General features: G+C 45.3%; 1 protein-coding gene across 4 annotated transcripts in view; it reads right to left on the minus strand.

Moving 5' to 3' along the window:
• The window catches only part of MITF (melanocyte inducing transcription factor), an 85,032-nt gene extending 59,553 nt beyond the window's left edge, over positions 1 to 25,479 (minus strand). For all 4 annotated transcript variants that reach the window (XM_042823434.1, XM_042823433.1, XM_042823432.1 and 1 more), the window contains exon 1: positions 25,331 to 25,479. In XM_042823434.1, coding sequence (XP_042679368.1) covers positions 25,331 to 25,434 — 104 coding nt within the window. In that variant the 5' untranslated portion in view covers positions 25,435 to 25,479. The remainder of the gene's footprint in view (positions 1 to 25,330) is intronic.
• Between the last annotated feature and the right edge of the window lie 370 nt (positions 25,480 to 25,849).

Genomic DNA, 25,849 nt, shown 5'->3' on the forward strand with positions numbered 1-25,849 from the left:
ACACACACACACACACACACACACACACACACACACACACACACACACACAGGCCCCCAGCTTGCTCCTGCCTCCCTCCCAGCAGCATCTTCATACACTCAGCATTCCACTGCCCTAAATGCTAAGCACTAGCTGAGCTTAAGCTCCGGACTACAAGGCAAAATAATTACAGCATATATTTGAGATGCTGGAAGATCTGTTTTCTTATTCGCAGCGTGTTACATTTGCCTCTACAGCTTTCCCTCTGCTCCTCACCCAGCTGTGAACCGAAACCAGTTAAGTAACAGTACCGCTCACCCTCGATGATGCAGAGTTTCTAATGAGGGACTTCCCAAGAAAATAACACTCAGACTTTCTGAGTAATAATTATTCATACATGTTATAAATAAACACAGCTCCTAATAATTTTAATTAGATAGTTTCCACCGTGAAGTTGCGTCCCCCTGAAACACTTACATTGCAAAAAGAAACCACACATCATTCCTTACAGAGATGGAAGAGTCGGAGGGAGCAGCCAAAGCCAAAATGGACTTGCTGAAGGCCTCTTAATACAGCTTTCTTCTTTCAGACTCAGTCAAAAATTATTACCATAGAGCTCTTCCTCCCTTGGAAGGAAAGAGGAATAGTCAGCTACACCTTTTCCATACTAAAATCAGTGGCAAATTCATTATGATGCAACAAGATCAACAGACAGAAGCTTTCTACAGCTTCGTAGCTGATTATCTTTTCACTCTTCCTCCCTACACTCTATATCACAGAACCCACCCTTTGTTTTCTATCAGCACTGCTGATTTTGTGCAATGCTTTCTGCTGCAACAAGTCCAGGAGCAACTCTGCTTGCCAATTTACCCTCCTTGCTGGCAACCAGAAATCCTTGAAGGAAAGAATGGAAGACTGATGAGATGCTCTGAAGAGAAAGAGCAACGCAAAGGTACTGAAGAGATGGGGCAGAAGGCAGCAGTGCTAGAAAAGCAAGCAAGGTAGGCAGAGGCAGGGAGTTGCATCTGTCGGAAGGCTTCACGAGATGACTCACCCACGTCTCTGCTCCTCTCTCCACCTCAGCCCAGTGTTGGATCACTGGGCAGTGCTGTGCATCAGGAAGAAAGGGTGGAGCTGGCAGAACATTTCCTGGGCAATCACAGCAGTCTGCAGCCTGTTTGTCTGCCCCCCGCAAATTACAAGAGCATCTCCACTGCTCAAACAATACAGCATGCAAGAACACCCTGAGAGCTGCTCCTGCAGCCCTCCGTTGCCAGGATGAAAGAGATTAAGAGGTGAGCAAGGCAAGAGCTGGAGTAAAAGGCATCCACTGGAGAACACCATGGGTTCATTCGATAAAGAAAACGTGTTCTTGTACACCACTGAGACAGCCCTAAAACATGACAGAAATTCGCTGCCAGCCCCTCAGCTCCCAGCACAGTTCATTAACACGACCATTTTGAAATGCTCATGAGGATAAGGATGATGAAAAAGCACTCTGTTGGACTGGGTGGGTGAGCACACAGCAAAAGCTTTAGGAAGGAGCCTCAGAAGTGCTGTGAAGGGAGACTGATGTGGAAAAGTGACCTCAGAAGGTGAATAGGAAAGAAGGTGAACTGGCTACTGCAGTTGTGGACGTGCCTTTAACTTCAAGCAAGAATCCCTTCAGGACAGAACAGCAAGCATAGGGAGCCTGGGCTTCAGAAGAGGGAAGTCACAGAGCAAATTCTCCAGGCCACAGATATATCTGACATACTCAATTACTGTATTAGAAAGGGGCAAAGTCTCATAAAAAGCAAAGAGGGGGACTAAGATAGCACAAGGACGTTAAGTGGAGACTCACCTTGACATCAGCTCTCAACCAATCCCTCACATCTGCTTTAGATCCCCCCAGCCAATGCTCCTGTGTGACCAGACTGCCGGCTGCTGCCCTGCCTCACTTCCTCTGAAACACGGCTCCCATTACTGTGCTGCCTTCTCCCATGTATCCAACCAATACCTTCACATCCTGCTGTTCACCTTTCTCATCCTCTTTTCATCCTCATAGCAGAGTTATTACTTACAACACTCCTAATCACGTTTAATTGAGGTATGTTATATGCAAGAGATCTATAATCTTCAAAGCATCTTCCAAACAAACTACAGCAGATTTCCCCCTCTGCTCAAGGCATTTGGCAAGAGCACAGCAGCAGACATTACACCAAGTGGCCTTTTTGTTTCCATTCCTTGAGTCACAACCCTATGCATCAGAGATGGATTTCACGCCTATCTAGGATGAATGAGCTTTCCTCAATGTTTGTGACATGCAAAAGAAGAAAGCAGCAAGGGGAATGTATGACTCACCAAGTATTTGCTAATCTATAGCCCATCTTCTGAAGTTATTACATTTGTATCATGTTTCAGAGCAAGATGAAGATTTTCAATGCTTATCTCAGACCTACAGGACAGAGCACTCTATCATTATGGGTTACCACAGCTACTGAAAGGAACAAACCCAAGCATAGTAACCTTCCCATGGAACTAAACATACAGAATGGCCACAGAATGGCCAGGGTTGGAAGGGACCTCAAGGACCATGAACCTCCAACTCCCCGCCGCATGCAGGGCCACCAACCTCCACATTTAATGCTAGACCAGGCTGCCCAGCGCCCCATCCAATCTGGCCTTGAACACCTCTAGGGATGGGACATCCACAACCTCTCTGGGCAGCTGTTCCAGCACCTCACCACTCTTCTGTAAAGAATTTCCCCCTGATGTCCATCTGCACTTATCAACCCTTTCAAAGAGTTGATTCCCCTCCTGTTTGTAGGCTCCCTTTAGGTATTGAAAGGCTGCAATGAGGTCACCCTGCAGCCTTCTTTTCTCCAGGCTGAACAAGCCCAGCTCCCTCAGCCTGTCTTCGTAGGGGAGGTGCTCCAGCCCACTGCTCATCTTTGTGGTCTCCTCTGAACCCTCTCCAACAGCTCCCTGTCTGTCTTGCACTGGGGGGTCCACACTTGGATGCACTATACCAAATCACCCAGATCAGGCAGAAATTAAAGAGCTATCCCTCAACAATGGCATACTCATTGACTAAAGGCTTTATTTTCTGGATTTTATCATAAACCTTGCTCTCTCCTAGCAGATATAAAGTCAAAGTCTACAAGAATTTTATTTTTAAATTTTTTAAAATCACCAAAGTTCTGTTCTGGATTCCAGAAGGATCTTGTTGTCTTCTGCCATCTCATGCATCTTCAGAGGTATTTGGCACAAAAGGAGGCAACGCCTCTCTTACAGCTGAGCAGATAACAAGTCTTGCTCAGCTGTCTGAATCACTGTTTTAAATAAAGCACAAGAATATGGAAAATCCCAAACTTCCCTTTGCTTCCCCATACTCCTACTCCCTTGTTTCAATGGGGGAAGTCCTACAGACCTTCATGGAGCAGCTCTGGGCACAGCAGACCCCAGGTTCCTTGTCCCAGCCACACCTGGCTCCCAAAGCCATTGCGTAAAGTGACTTGGGAGGCAAACCTGGATGCAGGGGTAGGTCTGCAAGTTGGCACTTATTATGGAGCAAAGAGGGTGTAACACTTACTGCCGGATTGGGTATGGTTCTAAGTTTAGAGAATCCTGTAAGTGTTCCAGCACATTTTCCTTCTGTTTTTAAGAAATCTTGCTGCAAACGCTGTTGCAGCATGTAATAACTGAGCAAGATAAATCATAGAATCATTAAGGTTGCAAAAGACCAGTAAGATGACCAAGTCCAACCATCAGTCAATGCCTACCACTCCCACCAACCACGTCCCTCAACACCACATCTACAGAACACCCCAAGAGACAGTGACTCCATCCCCTCCCATGTCAGCCTGTGCCAATCCCAACTTTGGGAAAAATGAAGTTTTAAACTGATGAAAAAACTCAGTGAAACTCCTGGAGAAAGGGAAGGTAGGCAAGGAAGCTGAGCCTCACACAGCTGATGATACCAACAAACAAGATATCTTCAAGCTATCATCAACTACCTTAAAAGAAATTTCAAAAGCAGGGAAGCACAGACGCATTTGGGGGCCCATAAGTAGATAACCTTCTTCACACATGCTCTTTGCTCACAGCAAAGCACTTACCCCCACTAAGGCACTCAGACCCCACTACAGCACTTGGAAAACAGCAGCATTGCCTGAACCAACAGCACCTGGTAACAACCGAGTCTATCCTCATTAACTCTGCTTAAAAACCACAGTTTCACACCCTATAAAGTTCTGCTGCCTAGAGAACAAGGAGAGGCAGCCTTCAATTAACACCTCCCTTCTTGTTTAAGGACAGTTTTGTGCAATTACTGGGATGGAGTTCTGTTTGCTTCGCTCATGAGAGCACTCCATTTCTTTTAGTGGGAAAACTCAGAATTCAGCTGTGTTCAAACAAGCTGCAGATTTGACTTCTGTTGCTCGGTGGCCTTAAGGAGACATACGAAGGCTGCATCTCATGCTAAGGCATCACTTTCCTCCTCACCAGGTAAATTCTGCACTGGCTAACAGCTGCAGAAGAGCTGGATGACCATCATATATGAACCAAACAACTGAAAACAAGCAGACTGATCTGTTATTCCCATTCTTGCCAGCAAGTGTTGCTGTTTACCAAGGGAAAGCAAGAATGGGGAAAAAAAAAAAAAAAAAAAAAGAATAAAAAAGCTATTGCTAAACTTCCTTATTGTGTTTATATCCAAATTCTTCTGTGCAGAGTTCTGATTCATCAGTTGGAACTCAGTGCAGCCTCAGAAAAGCATGCTTTGATACCCTCGGAGAGCAGAAAGCTTGCAGATTAGTTCCTGCAAAAAAAAAACAAAACAAAACAAAGAAGTCTGAAGATGCATGCAGTCTTCTGCAGTGCAGATAAGCACATTGCAAATGCCTGAGGAGAAAATTTGTGTGGGGAGATAACTGCAGAAACTATTCTTAGCAATGCAGTTCTGCATCTGTTAAAGTAACTCTGCCGGCACTGCGTTGAAAATTCATATTCACTAACACGTGCCCCAAATGTTGTGAAAAGGCTACTATTTTAAATTCGGTTTTACATAACCTGAAACATCTCTTAGAACTCAAGCAGGTATTTTCATTGCGTTTTCTTGTATTAACGTGACTGCCACAGCCAGAGATAAGACCGTGTCTCAAATCAGCAACAGGCCATGATGACACATGCAGAAAAGGAGCAGAGCCCAAGCAGTGGTCTCTAGCATTGGGCTCATCAGCATCATCCAGGGCTGTGCGTGGGCATCAGAAACGTGCAAGTTAAAAGCACAGCAGAAGGCACAGCACAGCCTGATCTCCCATAGAAACAGACTGCACAGAGTTTAGCTTCAGTACTTCTTTTTAACTACATCATTTCAACCTGAAAAACAACTTCTGGTAGGTAGGATAAAAAGTTGGTTGCAGACTTTTTTTTTTTTTTTTTTTTTCATTCTAAGATTAGTGGTCTTCAAAGTTCTCCCATTGCAGTTTACTTCTGGACACTGCAAAGCTGGGCAGAAGCTCTCCCTGATGCATCTCCAGTGCCTCTCAAGCCAAGCCAAGCAGAAACCACAGCACTGTATGCCCGGTTGTAATGCCTTTTCTTATGGTTATGCCCCTATTGTACTGAGCAGAACCAGAGCCCTCCATGCACTTACAAACAATGGCTGTGAAAATACTGCCAGATGGAAGAAGAACAATCACTCAGCACTTGGCCAAGGTTTTGTGAAAAAGAGAACTGTGAGCAGAGCAAACCTCACCTCTAAATCTGGATTTATAATCTCACCCAATGGCTGGAAGTCGCATCTTTGAACATCACATAAAGAGCGCCATGAGTTCTTCTTGCAACATTTTAAGTGACCAGCTGCAAGTGTTACCAGCACGCTTGGAGTAACTGAAACCTTCACTTGTAGAACTGCCGGGAAATCAAAGCCTATGGTTTTGATGGGAAAAAAACAACCCAGGTACTCCAGCAAAACAGTTTCTAGTCAGTTGAGAGTGACACAGGCTAACGCTGCTTCTGGCTGTCCGACCAACTCACACTTTCTTCCTTCTGGCCCCCACAGCTCGTAACTCTGGTACACATTTTTAAAGGCCATTTCCCTCTTAAACCATTTTTAAAGTCTCTTTGCAAAAGCTGATGGTACACACAAGGCTGCACGGCAGTTGCAAAGAAAGTATTTTTCCTGCTAACTCATCTTCATGGCAACAGTCAGAAATACCCTCCAGTAACCTGCACACGTCAACAAGCTTTGTTACAGCCCAGAATTTTTTGTTGTAACAGTTATTTCACAAGCCTGTGGTGGGACTGTACATTCTGGCAGTGTCAAATACATTTCCTTTTATTACAGAATCCATTTTGAAGCCATCAGAAGTCTCATTTGTAAGCTAACAGTGCTATATTTAGATTACTTGGATTACAGATTGATTTCTCTCCCTGATGCTGCGGAAGTGACAAAAGATGGGGCAGCACCTCAAACTGCAGGGCAGCTTTTCAAATGATGGAAAAGGTTTAATTTCTTGGGGAACATTATTACACATCCTGAATACACCCGTGGCTGTTCCATTATCTGCATCTGATCTTTCCTTCTCAAAGAGAAGCTTAAACAGATTGGACATTGTTTATGTACTTTGTTTGTTCAGGTTTAATTGTCCTACTTCTAAGTCTCCATTAAAGCTTATGCTCTTGAAATTTCAGTGGGACTTGGGCATTGCATGTCAATACCAAATCTACCACATCCCTGGCCAAGAGAGGCCAACTCACCTTAACTCCTTTGTTCTTCTCCACTGAAGGCAAAAATTCCTTACAGGTATCTCAACCAAGCTGAGGGGAGCAGAAGATGCTCACAAAATACCTTCTACTCCTCTACCTCCCTCCACACACAGCCTTTCAGAAGTTCTGAGCTAAGCTGTTTTAACATATATGCTGAGGTACAGTGAAGTGGGCTTTGAGAGTCAAAATCTGACGGGTAGCTAATGGACAGATTTCGGTTACAATGGAAATAATACCCTAAGAGACAACACAAGCCTCCTGTGCATGCAATGATGAGCACAGCAAGGCATGAGAGCCATCTCAATAAACTCTAACCCAAACTAATAAACATGACTGACAAGATAACAACCAATCCCCCACTAAAGCAAGGCATCCAAGAGCTCTTCCATGCGGACTCAAAGATTCAGATGTCTTTGATTGAGTTTTCAACTCAGATGAGCTTTCTCATCAGTCCCAGATTAGCTAGCTCATTTACCTCCTCAGAATAAATGACAGCCAAGCTTTTCTTGACTAAAACCTGCTCTGCAGCTGAGAGTACTACCAAGGCCTACCCAAACACTTGGTACAAATAAACTGGGGGAGGATTGCATATTAGTTCCCAGATCTCTGAATACTTTGGGTTTGACTTGCTTGGTTTTTTTTGAGTGGGGGAGCATAGTTCCAATATTTTGTTAAAATTATGGCAGCAGAACAGAATGTGAAGCTGGGTGGCATGTAGCTGCCAACAAATCAGGCATTTGCAGTGATTCATTAAGTCCAGGCTTCGATGAGTAGTTCCTGATTTTGAAGTAACTGAAGAAAGAAGGAACCAGATGTCAAACCTGCCAGAGCTCAGTCAATTGGTACCCAAATTCCAGACGCCGGGCCAACGCACAAAATAAGTAGAATTCCACATTTCCACCCAGCTCAGCACCCTGCCTCCAACTGACAAGCACACAACCTTGGCAACCCTGTCCATGAGAGGTGGTTGAAACTGTGTGATCATTGAGGTCCCTTCCACCTTAAGTCATTCTACAATTCTACAAACCTGCCTGCTGCCCATGCTCTGCTCCCCAGTGCCCCTCCAACACCCAATCCCTTTTCGAACCTACTAATACCTCCACAGCCTTCTGGGACAACCAAATCCAGGAGTTGACTATTTGCTTAAATTTACTTCTTCCCTCGCAAACCTGTATTACTGCATTTCCTATACTTAATTTTATTCTGATAGGTCAAACGATGTTATGGTTGTTTGCATTTTGAAGGTAGCAGGACAGAATAAACTAAGTGAACAGCCACAGGCTAAGTAGAATTTTAATGTTTCAGCATTTGCATTCAATCATAATTCAATTTCTCTGTGCTTTTTCCAAATGAAAACATTACCATAATTTCATATAGTTGAACCCTGATCTAATGGTCTGGATTTTTTTTTTATATTTTTTTTTTTTTTTCCTTTTTCCAGGCTTCCATCCTCCCTTCCCTCAGAGAAAAGATCTTTAGAAAGTTTTTATTAGACATAATTTAGTCTGCTATAGCTATTTCCAGATGGTCTCTAATGATATGAATTTATATACACTCACTATGAGTTTTCCAATCGGGAAGAAATAAATGGAAACAGGAGAGGATTCCTAAAGCAAGAATCTCATCTAGGACCTCAGAAGGTATGCTGCTTCATTTCTTCTAATAAACTACACGATTGGATCTAATTCACAGAGATACCACAGACTCCTGGTGACTTCACCCTTGTCTCTAACCCAAATGGCTTTTCATGGAAAGAGGGCCACATCACAGGCAGGTATGCGGCCTGTTGGCACGCCTCACTGGAATCTACCGCCTGAAAATCCAGCCATCAGCGTATGGAGGATTTGGAGCAAGCGCTACTATTTTTATTGCACATCATCTTTTCTGAGTTATCATTTTCCCTGCGTTACAAGGCATTTGGCAAAGCAGACAGAAGACTGAATCAGGATCAAGAATTACTGAACAGACCTTAGACCACGCTTTCAGCATGGCAGTGCTTTTTTTTCCCCTCTACAGAACCCTTGTCCTGCTGCACACGGCTCGGCACACACAGCTCCTGGGATTACTTTTGAGCCTCTCCTTTTCTTTGGAAGAAGCTCTGATACAGCACACAAGGCAGGTCATATGTGCAGAGAGCCCGGAAGGTCACGAGGCAGATCTCCAGGTTCTTGTCTAAGGCCAGAAGCCTCAGTAAAGCCACTATTTTCCTGTTTCCATTACAACAGGTTTTGACACTTCTCCAAATGCACTACTGCCTTGTCGCATCACATCTGAACTGACATTTTGCATCTGTCCTCAGCTCTGCTACCACCAGCCTCGGAACCATAGTGAGTTTTACTGACTGCCCAAGGAGACGGGGCTGGCATCCAGAACCACAGACTCTTGAAATTTGAGAAGAAACGTTACAAGCAAGTCACCAGCTTCAGCAAAAGCCAGGATTTGATTCACAGCTTTTATTAATTTGAAGAGGTCCATGCAGCACTGAAGATCTGCCTGCAGAACTTTTATATGCAGCGTTGCATAAAGAAAGTAAACAGACATGGTTCTGTGGCACACACAAGCAGAGCAGGAGCATTACATCACCATGGATGACTTCCTGGAACAACCAGGAAACCACAAGATCCAAAGGGATCGTGGGGCAACCTGGAACATAAAAGCTGCTGAAAGAAGGATCTAAGCAGCAGAATGCCAAGCACACATGTGCCAGGTACCTATATGGGATGCTGACAGGTACTCAGGGAGCAAAGACTCCTTGCTGCACTGGCAACACTGCCTCATGCTTTCCTCCTGCAGCCATCTGTTTCCCATTCCTTCCTCTCAGGTTGCAGATTTGCTGGGAAGCACCTCCCTACCTCAGGCTCGTATACATCTCACAGCAACACAGGTGTCCCCAAGCAGGGATCCTGAGTATTAAACTAGGATAAATTACAACTGCAAAAGGATAAATTACAACAGCAAAGCTGTTGATAGAGAACTTTCTGGTTGGAACTTCCCAGATATACTGCTGGAAAAATAACATCACATTTCATCATAATTTCCCTGATGTGTGCCAACTGCAGAGGAGCCTTCTTGAACCTTCTGAAGCACCCTGTATCAAAGTCCCAGGCACATACACAAAGCTACTGAGGAGTAACAAGGTTTACATCCTGATTAATTGTCCTGGATGAAAATATGGGCTCTGACATAATGTAACTGCTATTTTGGCACAACTTTTGAGGAGCATGAGTAAGCAGCCTCTCCTAATTGATGTGCAAATCCTGGAGTGGGTAGTAACTGCATAATAGCTTCATGTTGTCTTCAGAAAGCTAACACAGATGTGAACCCTGCTAAACTAGTCCACAGTTACCAGCCATGGCTACACACTGAAAGAATTCAATCCTGTTTCATCCATTATACACATTTTCTGTCTCCTGTGGAAAACAAATTAACACAGGATGGATTGGACATCACAGCTACAATCGAAGCAACTGACTCCAAATCTGGATGGTGGCAGGGAGACTCAAGCAGCCAACCTAAACACTTTGGTTTAACAAGTTACCATTCAGCAGCTGAGGAGCTAGCACAGCCACGTGTGCTGTTAGATCACAGCAAACGTGTACTAAGACAGCTTAGCCTACGGCCAGAGAGGTTTGTGTTAGCAAGCATTACATCATATTTGCTACGAACCAGGACTTTGCACATAGATAACTACCACAGCATAGCTGACATCAGTAAATTATTACACAGAATTAACTCAACTATGCACGAGCCATAAGATGATTAGCTCAGTGATTCACTGCATTTGGGATGTGACGCCTATAGAGCAGCATAAAGCTTGAGAAGGGAGCCCTGTCAGGTTACCAAGAATGCTGGCATTACCACTCATTTAAGAGAATCAGTACATTAAAAATCAATGACAAAGCCATCAAACCAAACTCATTCATTTCATTGAATGTAGGCATGATACACATCATGTTTCCCACAGGAATACTGGCTTTAAGGCAGCAACACTCAGCCATGTACAAACCAAGCACAGGCCAGTTGTAACCACAGATCCCTTTTGCTTTGATTTTAAATCAGTGGTACAATTTTATGTCCCAAACTGTATGTAAATGCAAGCTGCTATGGAAGGAGGAGACTTACCCTCCCATCACTGGAGACATTCAAGGCCAGGCTGGATGTGGCTCTGGGCAGCCTGGTCTGGTGGTTGGGGACCCAGCTCATAGCAGGGGGGTTGAAACTATGTAGTCACTGTGGTCCCTTTCAACCCAGGCCATTCTATAATTTTATGTATGGTCCTCAATCCTCTGTAGGTTGGGTCTTAACACTGCACAGCCACAGCACAGTGCTGTGAGCTGAAGGAAAACAAAGCTTTTTTGGGCACATGTGGACTTTTCCGACTGCCTCGGAGAGATAAACGGCTGAAGGGAGCTGCCCCAGCTGCTCACTTCTTCAGCAGGGAGGGAGCAGACCTGTGGCTGGAGGCAAAGCTGGGCACAGCCATCCCTCCCAGCAGCAGCCCGTAGCTACAGGACACCAGGTGTAGCCCAAAGTCACGCCCCGAGCAGTGCAGAGTCCTGCTGGCAAGCAGGAGATGAACTTTTACCCCAAATTACTGCTTTGAAGTAGTTAAGTAACAGATATGAAGCTATATTTTTTTCCCTCCTTGAATCACTCAGAAGTTAGAAATGATTGAGGCTTGGATTCCACGTATCCATGCTATACGGGACATGGCTGGGAGAACACTGAACCTCCAACTCCAGCATGTTTACCTCTGAAATGTACTGGAGGAGATTTAGCACGAGGATGTTTTGCTCTGGAGCACGTTTAGGGCTGCAGCCTGAGCACTGCACTGGCATGGCAGCTGCTTGCTGCTACTGCCTGCCCCCCCAGCTCCTCTCCATCTCACTCTGCCTGCCAACAGTATGAGGGAAATGCTGGGGTACAAGGAAGCAAGTCAGCCTGTACAACTCAATGAGATGTTATCCCTCCAGTCCTGGAAAGCATAGAGCCATGGGTACTATTGCAATAATAGGCCAGCTCTAAGCCTGGAATTTTCTGGGGAAAGTCAGAACTGTGGGAGCAGTTTCACAGTCCTCTTGGCACTTCGCATCCAGCATCTGAACACACTGCACCTCCTGGCAACTGTGCTGTCACCAAAAGCACACTGCAGAAAAAGCTGTACCACTGAGTGCAACTACAAGTCAGTGTGCAACAAGTGAAATCCATTATTCAGTTCCTATATAAAACAGAATATTCCTCAACTATCCAAATGCAGAAGCGAAGCAGTGCCTTCAGAATTAAACTCTTAATTCAAAACTGGGCATCTAGCACAGTTCCCTGTAAACTGCGTATAATCCAATTTCTGCACTTTCCTGTTTCCATTTCTCATTACTGAACATCTTCCATGTTTTAATTCACACGGCACTAGATTTGCTGCACTAAACAAATGACTTCTGAACTTCAGAGTAACATGGAGGTTAATTACTAAACCAGATTTTTAAGTGAGAGTAAAACTCTATTAACGCCTAAAGCAATGCTACACCTGACAACTTAATTGAAGTTCAGTACTGCAGAGTTAAACTGCCCAGACAGCTTTACTAAGCAGCAGCTCACACAAGGACTGAGCCCACCCAGCTCAGGGTCTCAGCTTGCCTCAGAGCTTCTAAGCAGCACAAAGACATCAGCCCTCTCCCCCAGAATGTGGTGCTCTGGGAAAACACCCACCCTGAATTTTCTGCTCATTTCTCAACAGTTACTGGAAATGCAGAAGGAACAAAAACTGGAGCAATAAACATGGTTTATTTTCCATACTCCATGTTCTGCTATTCCCAGTCAACTACAGTTACCAAAACATGCCAGAGCCTGACACTACAGCACTAACTGGAGCCTTTACAGTCAGCACACATTCGCTGCTCTGATACCAAGCAAAGACTGCAATGGCATGGCGCAGCACCCAGCTCTTATTTGTGATCAACAGCCCTGTTAAAGATTTGCACTTAATTTCTGCAAGCTCTCCAGTTTGCTGGTCCCTAAGCTGCCAAAAGCAAGGCACCAAACACTAAAATGCAGCCCTGGATAGTTTCACACAGGATAACCAATGCCAGAACAGTCAAGATACTCAATTGCATGTGTTATTTGTTGAACAAAGCTTGTAGGCTGTCCTGAGGAACACAGAAGCAGCTCCATGTTACAAAAGGCACTGAAGAACACATTCTAGAATTATCCCTTAAGCAAGAAACAGCCAAAGTTCATGTTTACTATTTTAAAAGCAATTTTAACTTCATATATGAATTCATAACAGACAAGTTAGTGCTGGTGCATCAAAGAGCTGAAATGTTTTAGTCAACAGCCTTGTGGAATTATTACACATGTTTAGCAGTGCTGATAACATCACAGGCAATGAGCATCTGTCAGGAGCTTTGCACAAACAGCACTGAGGCACAGCTCTGTGCACTGGACACCTCTGCATCAAAGCTGAAGTGCTCATTGCATGCTTTGCAGCTCTGCCATGTAGGAGAACAACACATTGAAGAACCAACCAAGATGGAGTCAGAACAGGGAAGCCACTCCAAGGTGAGGCAAAGGGTACAAGGATTGCCCACCTTACCAATGCCTGGACAACGGCTTGATTGAATGACCAAATGCAACAGTTTAGATTAAGAAATAACTCCCCTTGTCCAGCTTACAAAAGCAAAGCTGAAACAGCACAACTGAGGTGAAATGGTTCGGCCCCCTCAAACCTACAGTACTACGAAGTTCAATACAGCGACAGAAAATGCAACAAGTATTTTCTATCTGAGATAGGCACAAGAGAAGCAAAAATAAGTAAACAAACATACACCAGTTCTATAGCCTGTGTGTGGACAAATGCTGGAACAGGTTCCCTAGAGAAGCCGTGAGGTCTCCACCTTCGGAAGAACCCATTGCCAACAAGACGTGGCTCCAAGCTGGACTCGATGAAACGACTCCTCCAGCCACCAGGAAAATCTGACGACTCTTGAAAATAGCTCTATTCCAAACGTGCAGAACCTTTCCATATGAGATCTGAGAGTAGGCCAGCAGCAAAGCTCCCATTCAGAATGCTGCAGTCACAAAATGCTCCTTCTACTGGATGAACCCCACACCAGAATGTGTCAATATCATGGGCACACAAAGCATTCAAAGAATCATTCATCACCATTTAGGCAAATCTAACTGCCTCTCCCCCCAACGCCCACAACCTACCAACGCTGAGAATATTATCTCTTCCCTTCATCTCACTCAAAATAAAATTAAATAACACAAGCCAACGTTATCATCAGGACATCAGAAACTAAATGGGTGCTTAACTCTTTCTGTAGGGAAAAAAAAGTCTGACTGATGGTCGTCTTCCTGTTGAGCATCTCATGTCACAAAGATAACGCATTTATCTTTACCTAGGATGATTTCTTACTTCTCCTTCTTACACGTGGAAGTGGAATACACCAAATCATGGTGTCAGGCTCAGAAGTCCATTGGATTTAACCTGCCATACACTGAAAATTCATCTTCCAATCCAACACCATTTTTAAGCCATGTGTTGAAACCTCAGCACAGCAGCACAGCTCCTGCACTACAAGTTTGCTGGATCAGGGGTGGGGGACTCCAACATATTTGTTACCCGAGGGCTGCAACAAGTTTAAACCTATGAGTACAAAGCCAATTGATTTAATTCGGAGTCTGAAATAAAGAAGACATGGAAGGGTTTTTCTGAACTGCACTTTAATTAAGAAAAGCCTTTAAGCATATGCTTAACTTTAGCATGCGCTTATGACAGCTCTCTTTCAAAGCAGCCACAGCACAAATGCTGAACACTTTCCTAACATGCAAGTCCCACTACACAAAAGATTCAAAGTACATTCGGGAAAGAAAGAAAAAGCCTTACAGGAGGCATTTGCTCAGGGAAAACGCTTTTGGGAGAGACCGTATAGGATTTTAATATGTTGAATACCTTTAAGATTTCAAATAAGCAGAAGTTGCTTCTAAAATTCCGGGCCATAAACCAGCCCATATTTAACTTCTTGAATTTTAACTCGAATTCTCATCTTCATCAAGCAAGATGCCAAGAAACAGAACAGAGCCTGTTACCAAGACCTTAGATAAAATTCAGTTAAATTATCCAGATGGTTTCCATTCCACAGAAAATACTAAAGCAGCAGTTTGCCGAGCACAGCATTCTCTAAATGCACAAAATAAAGCGAAAACAATACACAAGTGGAACGTGCAAATGCTGAACCAGTTATATTTTTGTTCCAGCAGAAAGGCAATACAATCAGTACCATCTTGCAGCTCCAGAGCACCCATCTTTCTGCTGCAAAGGGTGCTCTGCAGGCTACTAAAATCTCACCAAATGCATGCAGTTTCTAATTTCATCACTGATTTCTCCTATATAGAAGATAGGAACTACATTTCCATCAGAGCTCCCAAAGCCAAGTGTTCCTGATAGCACTGCATGAAGTCAAACGGCGCCTACTGAACGTCTTCTGTACTTGGGATGAGTCTGCAAGCAGCCAAATTTAGCACTTCCCAAAAGCACAGCCTGATACTGAAGCACTTCAATACAGGGAATAGCGATTGCAAAATTGGGATTTCAAGAGATGGGAGAGTCCTTGCCACAAGAAAGAAGTAAACACAGCAATAAATAATAAAAACACTGGAAACAATAACAAAAACAGATACTGTGACTTTCTACATCGTGTTACTTCATAAACCTGGTCTTCCTCAGTGCAAAGGTATTAAATGACAGATGCGAAACACGCATCGGGTAATGGTACGACAGCACCTGAAATCACTTAAATCCAACAGCAGAACTTCATTCCAAGACTGACATCTCTGCCTGCAGCATCACCACGAGGCAGCGCCGCTACCTCCCAGATGATCCCAAGGGACAAAGGTTCCATGCAGATCTCTGTGACACACAAAACAGTCAGCCCAGCCCCAGCATCAGTAGGGCCGGCAGCTCCAGGGACCAGTTTGTGTGGTAAATACAAAAGCTGTGTTAGCTGGGAACCAAATTATCACTTGCAGAACAGTTTTGCAATTAGATTGAAACTGTAAATTGTGCAACAAGCTAAATTAAAAAAAAAAAAAAACAAGTTTGTGACAGAACAAGATTATGGTCTATCTCCTGCCTTGCTCACTTCACTCCTTGGAACTTACCTGCTTTTACAGATTCTGGCTTCTCCTGCTGCACTACACACTATTGCACATTCCTAAAAGGTGAAGTGCTTTCAAGAAGTGACCTGTATGTGCCTTCACTCCTCATATTCTTCTCTACTAATACATACCACTAAGAGAAGCCCTTCAATCACCAATTTCAGAGTTAATTTCCTCACCCCTTGCTAACCCCTCTGCTTCCCATAACTCTAGGAATGTCTTGCCTTCATCCCACTGCCTGTGCTGCAAACATCACCACTCAGGGCTCACGCAGCTCCCTGTACTTCAAGCTGTGACCCCAATTGCTGAAACTTGGCTAACAGCCTTTAAGGAACAGATGGGGCTGAAAAAGATCTAATTTGTGAGCACATCCTCCATGCTTCCTGGTAGAGCTGCTCCACTCCAAAAAATCATTTTCTGAAGCAGGATGAGAACAATCCCAGGTGGATGCTCACTGTGTTCCTAAGCCACTCCGGCTCCTACCAGCCCAATGAACATTACACAAGGCAAAATGGAGCAGCTCCTGTTGAAGACACACGTTGAAAAAGCCATAGCTCACTGGTTGTCTACAGTATATATCCTTACATCCCCCACTGGCTGACTCAGGTTTGGTGAGACTGGCAGCCTGGTCCGATGAGAGATGTGTCTGCCTGGAGCACAGGGACCAGACTGGGTGATTCTGAAAGTTCCCTTCCAGCACAAACCACTCCATGGTTCCCTGAAGCCACATTTTCCACACACATTCTGTAATGAATATAAACACCCACTTCACATGGGTGTATTTTCTGTTGGTTTTGCAGGGGGGGGGTTGTTCTTTTTTAGTTGTTTTTTTTTTTGTTTCCTTTCCCTCCCCCCCCCCCCCCCCCCAATTCCACTAAGGTGCAGAACACACAAAAATGAGATGATGCAATGCAAAACCAAAGGAACATAGCCCTAGGTGCCCAACAGGATGTGACAGGTGGACAAGCAGGCAAGCAGAACGGGAGGATGAGGTCACAAAATAAGCAGTTACACAGCACACCACTAATCTTAAATTCCAAACTCATTATGCACAAAACTAACAAACAAAGGAGCAGCTTAACAGATTTACACTGTGCCTTCTCCAAGGGCAGAATATCAGACAGTGACATTCGTCTTACAGCAGCAATAAATAAACAAGAAATCCCCACAACTCATAACCGTGCCCATTCCTTCACTAGGCAAACTGATGTGCGGGATGAGCTTGCTAAAACTGTAAATATTTGGTACAAACAAAGATTGCAGAGCAGAAACCCAAACAATAGTTAATGGCATCCCAAGAGACCCACTGCAGAGGCCTCATGCTTCTCTATGCTCCTAGCAGCTCAGAGCAAGTTTCTCCCTTTGCTTCTCTGTAAGATCATCTCCCTCTTGCACGTTGGCATATCTCATCTCTGATTTCACACCCCGAGGTTGTAACTTATTTATTTAGAGTGAAGTACACAGGCACTGTAAGAAGGAAGGGGTTGCTTTGTGACCTCTCCCTCCGTACTGCTACTCTGACTTTACAGCCTTGTTTTTTATTACCATGCAGGGTCACGTCCCAGAAAAAGCACTTCCAAAATAAATCTTGCTTTACACAAACTCTCCTTCTTTATTTAGAGAAACCTCAAAGAATCCTGAAAAGCAATGAACGTACACAAAGGCTGAGCCCGGCTCTCCCACTCCAGATCTCTCAACCATCCCCTTTCAGCTCCCGGCACTATGTCAGCTTGGCAGTGTGAAGCTCCAGGACCACAGCCCCCTCCTGCCCCCAATCCTCACCTCTCAGTGTCTGGCAGCTCCAAGTGTCTGCTCCCATTTCCTCACCCTGAAGCAGCTTACAGTTGAGTTAGCTCCATCCCAAGCCTTTTAGCTGCCTTCTTCTAGCCCGGAAAGAATCACAGTAACTCCTATTTTCTGTATGTGTTTACATGTTACAACAGGATGGTTGGGAGTAAGATTAGTAAAGATCGTTAATCATCCCTTTCTCCATTCTCTGAAGCATCCCTCATTCAGAACATTCCAGTGGTTCCCACTTCTTTTTCTCGTTACTCCTCTGGTTTCTCTGATCCCAAAATCCCTGCCCTGCCAGGTTTCTACTCTTTGCATAGCACTTTGTGCTGAAGAAGAGGAATGGTGTCATAGCATCCACACTTTGAAACTACGGTACCTCTTATTGGCCTAATGCTTAGAGACACATCAACTTGGCAAGCCTCCAGCACTTAAAATATCTCAAAGCTGATTAGCATCTTTCCATATACCCAAAACACTAATTTTCCCCATGCAAAGTCCTTTTCTCTTCAAATTCATCTCAAGTAAATCATTTAATGTAACAGCAGGCCAAACCATGCACGTCACCCTTGCATGCACACCGATGAAATTCTGAGCAGATACAAACCTTCCTGCTCCCTACATCTTCAGCCCTCTTGTCTCTTCACTCTTTGCAACCAGTAGGTGGAGAAAGCCAGGCTGGCTCAGCCCAACAAGCCACACAAGTCTACTGATAATAGGATCACTAAGGGGGGAAAGGCCACTGAGATCACCTAATCCAACGCCAATGCACCTCCACCACGGCCACTGACACATCCCTCAGTGCCATCATCCACCTTTTTCCTGGACACCTCCAGAGATGCTGATCCCACCACTATGCCAGTGCCTCACCACTCTGAGAAGAAATTCTTCCTAATATCCAACCTGACGCACAGCAACCAATGAAAGCAGCAGCTTGAGAGAGATTTAAGTTCATTTTGTGTCCAAAGATCAGCCACGAAGGGAAACAGAACATACCTGTGAAACTAGCTCACGTTTTTTTTGGGAAGCATTTAAAAGGATGAATCCAAGAGATTGCCACATTGCCTCAAATGTGTCAGTTGTTCTTAGCTGAAACATCCTCATTGAATAGTGACTACAGGATCACCCTGCAGCTGCCCAAAACCAAACCCAAAATACACTGGGTATAGAAAAAAGAAAAAGAAACAGGGTATTTGTTTGTCCTTAATGCTCTTCTCCTCCAAGTAATACACAGTTCCTGAAACAAACTCCCCACGTCTGCAAACGTACGTCTGCTTAAATTGTGAAAGCATAATCTTCATGGAACTGATTTAAAAAAAAAAAACAAACTTGTTTACTGCTAAAGGCTGCTAATTACAATATTAAAATAGTAGCCCAAACCCAGCATTAAGCTCGCGTTCTGCTTTACATAGCAGTACAGGCACCAATCATCACAGCGAGCAGCCCTGCTGGCTGACGCTGGAAGCTGTAATTATATACAGCAGCAACACATTTCTGCCCTCAACCTGCCTGGCCGGTCCTCGCAGCAGCTGCTGGCAGCAGGGCAGGGCAAGGGGCTGCATGTTAGTCGCTCAGAACCACCAAGCACTGAAGGAAAAAGCACAACCCACCCGGCCATGGCTGCATGCTGAGCAGAGAGCTGCTAGCACAAACACAACAGCAGCCCTTGCAGCAGAGATGCTACCAGAAAAAGCGAGTGTCATCCAAGCACACTGTTAGTGGTTGAAGTATTAACTAGCAGTTGCATTCTAAGCCTTTCTTATCCACGTTCACAACTCTTTCACGTGGAGCAGCAATACCTATGCCATGCTGGAAGAATGGCCTCTTTAAAATCCTTACTTTCAGATGAAGCCCATAGACATCAACAGCCAGGCTCCTGTGAGTCACAAGGTGACACTGTGGCCAACATTACCAGGACAGAGTGCTTTGAGAAGGCACACAAAGCTGTGCCTCTTGCCATCCCTAGGCATGAAGGCTGAGGGCACACTGCAGCCCTCATAGGGAATGCACTATTTAGGTCCTGAAGCTCAAATCAGCAGCAGCACTTTACAGCTGCTGTAGGTGAAGCAATAGCATTATTTTATCATGAGTCTAGAATATGATGCTTTTTTCCTAAGCTGTTCTCCCCCCCAAATGAAATGAAGTGTGAAATTATATGCAAATCAGTAGCTGCCTCGTGCTTCCCAGCAGCAAAACAGTAACCAGTATAATATATAGGGATGTAGTAGTTAACAGTACAGCAAGATCTGCCAGGCTACCCTGCCTCATCACATTGTCTTTGATCCAGCAAAAATGATAGGAAAAGACAATAAATTTTATCAAGAACAAACACTACCATAATATATTTTGAAAACTTTTAGAATCTTAAATAGAAAGAGACAGACAATAATGGCCAAGGGCCCGAGCAGCTTAATGAAAGCTGGACTCTCATTTTGTTCCCGGAGCTGAAATGGCAGACTGTGCTCCAAAGACAATTAGCAGTCAGCGTGCAATTTCAATTTTAGCAGAAAAGTAAACACAAGATTATTCTTATTTCACTCCCAACATCTCAAAGTGGCTCATTAGGGAACACGAAAAGAAACAGGGGTTGTCTCCTGTACCCTCATTTTTAACAGCTGTACTGATTTCTTCCTATTAAACTTCTAATCCTGCAGTGTACAGATGGGAAAAATTTGTTAGTAAGATAATGCATCCAAGGGTATCTTTCGCTCTCTTCTTCTAGATCCTGATCACACAGTGCAGCAGGAGTTGGTCACACTGCCTCCAACAGTTCTGGAACAGCCCTCTGAGACCATCACAAAGAGTGCAACATACAAACAAACAGCACAGAATGAAAAATGGAAGAATAGACCAATTCCAGTTGTAACCTGGGCTGTCGAAATCAGTCTTAGCCAGTGAGGGAGGCTCAGCAGTGAGGCACGGATTTACTTCATGTAGAGTGTGTACTCACAACGAATGCAGCCAATTGTTTGATAAATGCATCTGCCCAAAGGTGCAGAGTCAGTGTAGTCAGCTCCATCCCAAAATATCTGCGTGCTGCATGATGAGCTTGGCAGCCAAGCACAGTTCTCCTGAGAAAAGCAAGCTGGGGAAGTGAAAAGGTAACGTTTAATAGCTCCTATCAAAGCAAATGCTGAACAGAATTTCATGGGCTATTTCTGTTTCCATGCTAAACAGCAAAGGCCTACTGCAAATAGCAGAGAGAGCTCCTCTAAAGAGAAAAGGTCACAGGAATCTTTCACAATGGAAAATGCTCTGTTACACAGATCAGTACCAGCTCCTAATACAAAAGAAATACCATTTTTCTGTGCAACTTCTTATTGTCTCCATATGTTTACACAACAGAGACGCCAATTACAGCCTTTCAAGTCCAAAGTAAGAGAATACAAGAATATTTGGCTAACAGGGTTTCCTTCCAATGAAGAGAATGTGAGGTGCAGAACAAAGGTGGGATTACTGACTCACAGAAACACCACGGAAGACATTTCAAAGACACAGACCTCCAGCTCAGCTCTGCTCCCACTGCCCTTACCATTGCCTTCAGCCAACACCAGCTTCATACCACTTCCAACTCAGACATTATTACCTTTCAGTTTAAAATACATAACAATCCTCATAACAGTCTGAAAAATATTTCAGGAACTTTTTAAATCTGTTCCTCCAAGATACATTTTTATTTTTTTAAGCACGCTGAGACACAGTTCCTGGATGGGAGCACATGTGACCAGTTCTAAATAAAGTCTATTTTCCACTTCTTGCACAACTGGAACAGATGTAAGCAGTAGCCTGAACAAACTGCATTGCAGAACCTAACCAGAATATAAAACACTCAAATAAGATCCGTAAATAGCAGTGCTATGAAGACTACCTCCAGTAAAGCACAAATTCAGTGCTGAGAAGCCTCAATGTAATCAAGTTTAAACTTAATCACACTGCAAAGATCATTTGCAAAATTAAATTTGATCATCTGCAGATTGAGGCACTTCAGAAGAGTCCTGTTGGGCTCCACAGTAAGCACACATCTCAGAAACGTTTGCCTCTGGTTACATTAACATTTCCTAAACAAACACAGGGCATTATAAGGAAAGCTGCTATTAAATCTGGTCTTCAGTGCTCAGCACAGTATCAGGAGGAAGCAAGTGAAGTGCTTTCCAGGGGATCCCAGCCGGGCATAGGGGAGGTACAAGCAGATGGAAGTAAGGTACCAACAGCTTACATCACTGCCGCAGCAATGACAAACTCTACAGCTCAATGCTATTGCTCATAAAGCAAGAACAAGCTTCCTCTACAACTAACACACAACTTAAAAGCATTTCCTAATCATTTTTTTCCACTAAAAATAACTCCAGTAGTTGCCATCGTTCCAAACCAGTCTGAATATAAACTGGCTGCAAAAGGGTGAAAGAAAATAGCACAACCAGCAGCAACCTAACTGCAGGTATGTGGCTTTATTTAGAGCAAGGAAGTAAATGACAACAGCTGATAATTATGTCCTGGCACTTCAGAGGCAGCTCACACCAATGCACACACATTACAGGGACTCAAGAAAACAGATCATTTTAATCTTTTTTTTTTTTTTTTTTTTTTTTTTTGTCTTTTATTTTTGGCCATATTTGGGTCAGTTCAGAGCACTGTGTGCACCTCAGTGGGTCAAGCTGTGCCTTCAGTGGTACCCGATCAACATCCACCCAAAGGAAAACGTGTACAGAACAGGGCAGGAGCAGGGTCAATAAGTGGTAACAGCATGCAGAATAGGCAAGAGGACAAAGTAAATACTACAGCAACTGCGAGCAACAGCAGCAGGCTGTGAGGCCCTCCCTTGAAGATCCCAGTTTGATACCCAAAGTAGAGCTTTAAAAAGTCAAATGTTTTAAAGAAACCACGTTAGCACTGTGACAGATGTACTGTAACTGTGTTCTGGTGGCTGCGTGCAGAGGTGACATCTGTGTTTATTTCTGGCAATCACTGATTACTTTCTTCAATTGATTGTCTGAAAATAAAACTCCACCCATTTCACTGTTCACTGCTTACACCAAAAAGGAAACCTTATTTACCTGCTCATTATACAAGCACGTATATACTCAAGAGTGTGTACTCATAAATTGGTCTCCAAAAATAAGGCAGCAGAGGAATGAAGTACAAATGTGAAGAGGGGGAAGGAAACCATGCCCAGCCACTGAGACATGAGTTCAAATCCAGTTTCCTCCCACAGCGAGGAGTCACTCTGGAGAAACCAAAGCAACCAAACCATCATCTCAGTTTTCAAAGATGTTCAACCACAACAAATTCCAGAGAACCCTAAGTGTATCTAGCGCTTTGTACAAGAAGCTAGGTTCTTACAGACCTGGAGAGCTTAGGAAACGTGGTTGGAAATGATGCATCTTTGTCCAATGACTTCTTTTCGTCCCTTGTGATTAAAGCTTTTTGCTGACATTTTTCCCTGGCCTCTAGTATTCAGTTGTGGCTTGGTCTAACTTCGTACAGTATTTACAGCAAAAAGCTTTTGTTATTGGACCCCTGGCAGCTTTGGATTGCAGACTTCAATTATGAAATATGGATAGACTAACTGAGATGGCACATCAACAAGGAGGAATATCGAGCTGGATGTCATACACCAAAAAACAAGCAACTGGGGAGGATGCGAGGAGAACAAGACCTGAAAAAGAGGCAGCCAGGACCAAGTTCAAGTGACAATAAAACATTTCTTCTAGGGTCAGAGCCACTGGCACTGCTATGTACTGCTGAGCGGTGTGCCTTTTTCTATCTACTCACAATTTCAGTGCTGTGAGTAAGCCGAGGATGCTTCTCACTTCTTATTGTTAAAAAGCATCAGAGAAAGCCCTGAACGTTGCTAGGAAATCAACAGTTCTCAACAGGGAAAGTAGCAGATCATTATTAAGCCCCAACCCCTAATACCAGTGCTTGCCTCTGTTCCACCTGCTCCACTGGGTAAAGCTGTAGAGAGGACTGTAAGAAAGCAGTTTTTGTGGCTACAGCCCCATCATGACACCATTTGAACCCAGTGCTGTGCTATTACTCTGATTGCATTACAGAAGAAAGCAGCACAGTGATGCTGGATTCCCCAACGACCACCCATCAGGCTTGGTTCAGACCTGAGCAGTGCTGAAGGAGTACTGAAATCCCCACAGATTATAATCTGCACACTATGAAGCAGGCAGTTTTATGAGCAACTTCTGCCACCCATTATCAGGTTCCATCAGTCTGGCTCTGGTTCACATGGACCTAGCAGGGATGTCTGGGTCCTTGGCTCTTCAGCTCCAGCGTGGCCAGGAGTTGCTGGGACTCACCTGGAGGTGACAGCTGCACACAAGGCAGGTGACACAGCAAGGTCAGCACATCAGCCAACATGCTGGGGAAAGTCAGGGAAGCCCAAAGTGACAGCAAGGCAGCACATCACAAGAGCCAAGAGTGCTTGTAACATTTGTGCAAGACAACTTACAGATTACAGAGGAGATGACTGCAAAGGGACAAAACTGTAGCGCACACCAGCCAGAACCTGAGGCTGCTGCAATCCAGGCTGATAGCTGTGAATTGGTGACCTGCACGGTGACTGCTACAACACGGTCACTGACCCCACACCACCCCAGCTGCCTCCACAGCAGCAGGTCCACCTCCTCTGCACCCTTCACGTCTTTCACTATGAGACTGCCGTGCTTCTTCAGCACTCAGAGCACGATCAAGAATTCATCTGAAGTCAGTCTGACACGCAACGCAATCCAACTTCGTTCCAGCAGTTTTTAATATTTACCTTCCCATTCATTTTCCAGCTACACACACAGCCGGACACAGAGCATTGTTCAGAAGCACAAGCCGTGACTGTGAAAGCAAGCTAACAGCCCCGGCTGCAATGAGATCCACCCACAGCAGAACCTGGTGCTGAGGTGAGGGCTCATCCTGGCCCAGAGCTCAGAGTGGAGACACACAGAAAGCAGGAGGGCTCAGGGCATCTAGGGGCACTTCCAGCACCACGAGTGAAATCGGGCACAGTAATACACCAAAAGAAATAGAACTCTGTGGTTTTATTCCTCTTAAAAAGAAAAAAATAAATCTAAGCGACATAGCCGCTTCGAGTAAGAATAAAGTGCGGATCTGCGGGAAAAAAAAGAAAAAAAACACTTCAGGAAGAAGCTGACACACCGCCGAAAGTTTCCAATCCCCAGCGCTCGCTCGCACACAACACACCTGCTTTCAAAGTCAAATGAAAGAGATCGGCCCGGAACGCGAGACCTTGCGGCGACCGCGCAGCCAAAGCGCAAAGCACGGAGCGCATCGCACCGCCTGTCCCCGCCCGGCCGGGGCTGTGCAACTCGACGGGACCGCGCAGTGCAGTGCAGCGCGGAGCAAAGCAAAGCAGTGCGGAGCAAAGCAGCGCAGAGCAGCCGGCCCCGTGCCCCGCCGACAATGCCCTTTACATAATGGCACGGCGGGGACGGGCCCGCCCCGCGCAGGCCGAACAAAACTGCCATTCTTGCAGGAAACACCGGCTCAATGGCTGCTTTTAACGCGCTGCTCCGCAGGACGTTCCCCTCCGGTGCCGTTTATCGCAGCCGCTCCCAACCCGTTCCCTTCCCCCAGGCCCCGATCCACGCCAGGACAGCGCGTCCTCCGCGGCCCGGCCGCCGCCGCCCACCTGCTTTTAAGCGGCTGACTCTTCAGCTCGTAGTACGTCTTGGGCTCCTCGTGGAACTCCTCTCCCACCTCGAAGTCCGGCACGATTCCCGACTCCGCCTGCATCGTCGCCGCCGCGAGAGGAGAGCCGCGAGGTGACCGCCGCTCCGCTCCGAGCCGCGCCGCGCCTCTCCCGCACGCCCACAGCGCCGCGTCCGCCCCGCCCGGTACTGAGTCCGCCCCGGGGCCGGGCCGGGCCGCCGCCTCCGCCCGCCGCAACGCTACGGCTCGAGCCCCACGCGTGCCCACCTGCGGCCCCTCGGCCCCCGCCCCGCTCGGAGCTCGCGGCGTGACGTCACGGGGCTCTGAGCGCAGCTGGGCGTGACGTCACCGCCCCTTTACAAGGCGGGGCTTTCCGTGACGTCCCGAAAATCCGCGTTTCGGGGTCAAAGTGGAAAAGTACGAGCTGGGGGCAGGCCCTTGTTAGCGGGACGGGCTCGGCGTGCGCTGAGAGGCAGGGAGGGACGCTCTGAATGCAAAC

This window comes from Centrocercus urophasianus, unplaced genomic scaffold (genome assembly GCF_019232065.1).
Source record: "Centrocercus urophasianus isolate 14NV4802_14NV808 unplaced genomic scaffold, USGS_Curo_1.0 seq_22, whole genome shotgun sequence".
Lineage (NCBI taxonomy): Eukaryota > Metazoa > Chordata > Aves > Galliformes > Phasianidae > Centrocercus > Centrocercus urophasianus.